This window comes from Morus notabilis, unplaced genomic scaffold, assembly GCF_000414095.1.
Source record: "Morus notabilis unplaced genomic scaffold, ASM41409v2 Scaffold751, whole genome shotgun sequence".
In the NCBI taxonomy this organism is placed as follows: Eukaryota; Viridiplantae; Streptophyta; class Magnoliopsida; order Rosales; family Moraceae; genus Morus; species Morus notabilis.
The window spans coordinates 215,071-219,886 of record NW_010366875.1 but is presented as its reverse complement, the minus strand read 5'-3'; the positions used below and the strand labels follow the sequence as shown (position 1 = coordinate 219,886).

Genomic DNA, 4,816 nt, shown 5'->3' with positions numbered 1-4,816 from the left:
TTCAATTTATATTTCCTTTCAGAAAAAGGATGTGAGATTCTGGCTGTTATGTTGGAACCAAATATATTTATTTATTTATTTACTTGCTTATTCATTTATTTACTTGTTTATAAAAATTTATTTCAAAATACATCCTATTGGGCCTTCCGCTCATGTTTTATTTGTTTCTATAAATATTAAACCCTCTCAGGCGATGCTAGAAGCAGCGCAGAGTAGCTGAATTAATTGCTACCGCCCGATTAAGTGAGGATTGTATTCTTTATCTTGGTATACAAATGTAAGAATTGTAAATTCTGAAACTCTGAATTTTAGATTTTTAAACTGTGGTTGATGTCTGTAATGTTATTGATATGTTCATGTATGTACAATATTGTATATCCTGTGGGTGAAGCTCTGAATGATGCCATAGGTTCAGTTTTTAACCCTCTTTTATCAGAAAGTGTGAAAGTTCTCATCACTTTCTTGTAATTTAATTTCAGTAAAATGTGGGGCTTATTTAGAAATTTTTTTAATAATTTATCTTTGATTTTGATTATTATGTTTCTAAATGTTTAATTACTTTTCTAATCGTGTTTAACTTCTAAACGAACTCGCGTATCATTAATCCCTATTTTAGGGCGTGACAGAGTTGTTAGAAGACGTTTAGTTTATGGATTAGAATCATGAGATTAAAACTATTTTTAATTTACGTATATTTTTTATGAGAGAAAATATTATAACAAATTATGAACCATGATTCGAATCAGGTACGAATCATAATTCCAACAGTGAAAGGATTCATAATTCAATTCAGTTCAAGGTTCACGGATTACGTGTCTTGTCACCGCGTGACACCATATCTGTCTCGTTAGCTCCTGAGGACCGCACCACTACATAACTAATTAATTCGATTACCAACCACAAGAACAGACTACACTTGGTTCACATTCAGTAGTCACTACACAGAAAACAGAGAAAAAAACAACCTGTTAAAAACTGGGAAAAAAAAAGCCACAAAACGATTTCGAGTGAGTTACTACTGAGTCGGCCGAGTTATGAAAGCCCTAACGAGCCCGAGTTGCAGGGTCGGCTTGGAGAGAGGAAGTTGCTGTTCTTCTTCTATGTTTGTGAGAAGATCATTCGAGAACTGTTTTCTGCGGAGTAATAGGAAAGTTTCTGGTTTTGGGTTCTTAAATTCGGTTTTCGTCAAACAGAGAAAGGCTGTTATTTACCCGGTTTTTTGTCTCTCATCTAAAACCCAGGTATTTTATCTCTCTAATTCTTCTTCTCTTAGTAAACACAGTACTTTTATTGAATTGATGAATTTAAGTTTAATTGTTTTGTAAACACCCAGTACATGTCGCTTTTTCTTTTTTCTTTATTTCAAGAATTTATGATCATTTGTTGATTTCCCTGTTATTAATTTTGTGGGTTATTTTCCATTTTTGGTTTTTTTTTTGTCACGTTACTTTTGACTGTTAATGCTGTCTCTCTTAATTCTTGGCGGGGTTTGGATTGTCTTTTTCCGTGTGTTTAGAATCTAATCAACAATTTTTTTGGGGGATTAATTCACTGGCATTTTACTGGAACAAAAATCTAGTGGTTTTTGCTTTCTTATTCTTGTTATCTTTCTTTTATTTAATTGAAGATCAAGAATGGAATAAAAGAACCTTTATTGGTTTGCTGGAAGGCTTTCTCAAAGCATGTTAATTTCTTTCTTTTATCTTTGCCCTTTGTTGAAGCAAGTTTCTTTCACCGTGTTTTGAAAAAAGACTAGAAGTCTAAAGGGCAGATGGCTTTCTTTCTTCTAGATTTTAATGAGATTTCCATGTTCAACTCCCCACCCAAAAGGGGAAAATTAATAATATTAATAATCATCAATGTTAACTTATAATGCAAGTAATTTAGCGGTAGATGATCTTGTTGGTACTGATAGTCCTGCTCTGATTTCAGGTAGATTTCGGGACAGAAAATGCTCAAACTGAGGAAATATGTACGTTCATACTTCGATTAATTTTTTGTTCTTTCGCAGTCTTTATTCTGAATTCTTTATCTTAGTGCCACTTCTCTGTTTTGCAGATCAATCAAAAACGGTTCATGTCAAATTCCATTTGCTGAAAGAATGCGTGTTTGGCGAGCAATTTCTCATTGTGGGGGATGACCCTATGTTTGGTTTGTGGGACCCAGAGAGCGCGGTGCCATTAAACTGGTCCGAAGGGCATGTGTGGACTGTTGAGCTGGTGAGTTGAACTTTAGAAAGGAACATAGCATATACAAATTTTGCAGACAATAATTAATGTGGTTTTTGCTTTGGATTTAAAAATAGGATATACCTGTTGGAAAGTCAATCCAGTTCAAGTTCATACTTAAGGACAGCACTGGGGAAATCGTGTGGCAACCAGGTCCCAATCGAGTTTTTCAGACTTGGGAAACAAAGAACACAATCACTGTCTCTGAAGATTGGGAAAATGCTGAACTTCAGACAGTAAGTGAGGAAGAACAAGCTGCTGACAAAAAGGAGAACCAAGGGAAATTAGTTATTGAAGATCACAGTGAATTAGCAATAGTTAACAAGGATTCAAATCAAGCAGATATACCATTAGTAGAACCAATTGAGAAGCCGAAAACTCTCGTTGCAGATGATATAAGTTACACAAAGAATGACCCCATACCGAATCTTAGTTCTCAAGTGCTCAGTGAAAAGAGAGTTGATTCTACAAATGAGAATTTCACTGTTATTTTGAACAACAGTGTTACGATAGTGGATGAAATTTTAGAAAACAATGGTAGAGATGCAACGATCATGAATCTGGTGAGCACAAACCTAGTCGACCACGAAGGAGAACCTGTCCTGGTTCCTGGCTTGACTCCGGCACCATCAATGCCAAACGAAGAAGAAAAGCATGATCAGGTTGAGAATAGGATTTCCTTTGACGAATCTGTTAAAGCATTTGAAGATAAGGATCATAATTTGCCAGAGGTAAATGCTTGATGGGTGTGAAGTTCTTAATTTCCTTGTGTTCTCTTCTTGAACTAGCCTCTCTTGGTCTAAAATAATACTCCTTTCAGTTCCCAGAAACTGTTACTTGTCCAAAGTCTCTGAGATTTGATGGTGTCAACTCTTATGTTCTTGGAATCCATCTATGCTACAAAGAGAATTCCATTTAATAATGTTTTCAGTAGAAAATAGTTCATTTACTGAAATGATGTATGGCAAGTCAAGTCTTTTTCTCAAAAGTATGATTCCTTTTGCAATATTGTAATCCTTTATTGAATGCGAAATGCAAGCCATAAGCAATCAGCTTTTCTCAGTTTCACGTCGAACTTGAAATGCCTCAAGAAAGAATAAACTTGACATATACTACCAAAGTATTTCCTTGAGCATTTCATATTTCCTTTTTTGTCTTTTCCACTGCCGATCCTGAAAATCAGATTCCTGACCTAAAGTCTAAGATGCACTTTGTGATGCATGAAACTCATGGCAATAAGAGCTAAAGACATTGCATGAAACTCATGTCCATTTCTTTGTTTAAGGCATCAGACTATTCTTCGATATTATCTTAAACTTCCTATCTTCTTGATGTCATTACTGACATTTTGTTTAACTCGTTTTACATGAACTCAAATCTATAGATTCCGCTGGATGAGAAGCAAGAACCGGAGAGTCACCTGTCCGAAAAAGAAATGACTAATGACGTGTTCAACAATGACGAGGAAGAGAAGGTTGATAATGAATTGCAACAAAAACCTCATAGTTCTAACAATGAAGAGCGGTCCGACTCTGAGCCAGAAGGCGATAATATCATGAGCAATGATCATCAATGGGGCCGTAAAACTCTGCAGAGGTTTCTGACTAATTTCGGGCTGTTCTAGCATCTCAATTGTCAGACAAAAGGGAAGAAAAACCTCAAATTATCTCTAGCCTGCAAATGTTGTGTTGTCCAAAATTTTCAATTGGCTTAGCACAGGAGGTTGATGTATTCTTAGGGGTTGTTCTTTTGCATTTTTGAGTTATGCATTCTTGAATGAAGATCTTAAGTTAAGTTTGAGTTATAACTTGAGTTGAAGTTGTAACTTGAGTGTGTGTTTGGTTGTGTACATTTGAGTTATGGTTTGAGATAAAAATCTTTTTAAATTTGTGTTTGAGTGAGTCAAAACTTGAATTTGTATTTATATAGTATTTTAATAAAAATTCAATAGTGATGAAAATTTTTAATAGGGTATATGGATTGGGTTTTATTCGTTTTTTCGTTGTCAACGCATAAAAAAAATCATCTCAATCAAGATTAAAACGAAAAAGTTATAATATTTTTAATAATAGAAAAAATACTGTTCATTAATTTGAGTTTGAGTTTCTGAACTCGAGTTGAAGGAGAAACTTGAACTCGAGTTTTAGTCTCAAACTCGAGTTTAAACTCGAATTCAAACTTGAGTTCAAACTTAAAAAAATATTAACTTATGCCCCGTTCACTTCGCTGATTCGAGTTTAGAATTCGAGTTGAGATGTGATTTTATGTGAGAGCTTTTTACTGTAGCAAAAAAGTTAGATGTGATTGTTTGTGAGAGCTTTTTACTGTAGAAAAACTTGAATTCTAAACTCGAATCAGCGAAGTGAACGGGACCTTAAATAAAGTTGTAATTTGAGTTGTTTTTTTTGAGGTTGCGGAACACACCTTAAATAGTTGTTAATATGAACGTATCAGTGCTGTTGGCTCTAATGTTGAAATTTGTGTGCATATATGCTGTGAGAGTACTCAAGTTTTGTATTACTAAGATTGGGAGTATAATGCGCTCAATAGAGTAGCATCCATGTCATTCTTTTGTGAATCTGAGGCTG

At 34.7% G+C, this 4,816-nt stretch overlaps 1 protein-coding gene across 1 annotated transcript; it reads left to right on the top strand.

Annotated features, from left to right (window-relative positions):
• The first annotated feature begins 884 nt into the window (after window positions 1-884).
• Window positions 885-4,011, top strand: LOC21398669. The gene is made up of 5 exons (XM_024174260.1): window positions 885-1,241; window positions 1,933-1,972; window positions 2,059-2,219; window positions 2,306-2,959; window positions 3,613-4,011. Exons 1-5 carry the CDS (start codon window positions 1,035-1,037, stop codon window positions 3,850-3,852), a joined length of 1,302 nt encoding a protein of 433 aa, XP_024030028.1. The 5' UTR covers window positions 885-1,034; the 3' UTR covers window positions 3,853-4,011.
• The last annotated feature ends 805 nt before the right edge of the window (window positions 4,012-4,816 follow it).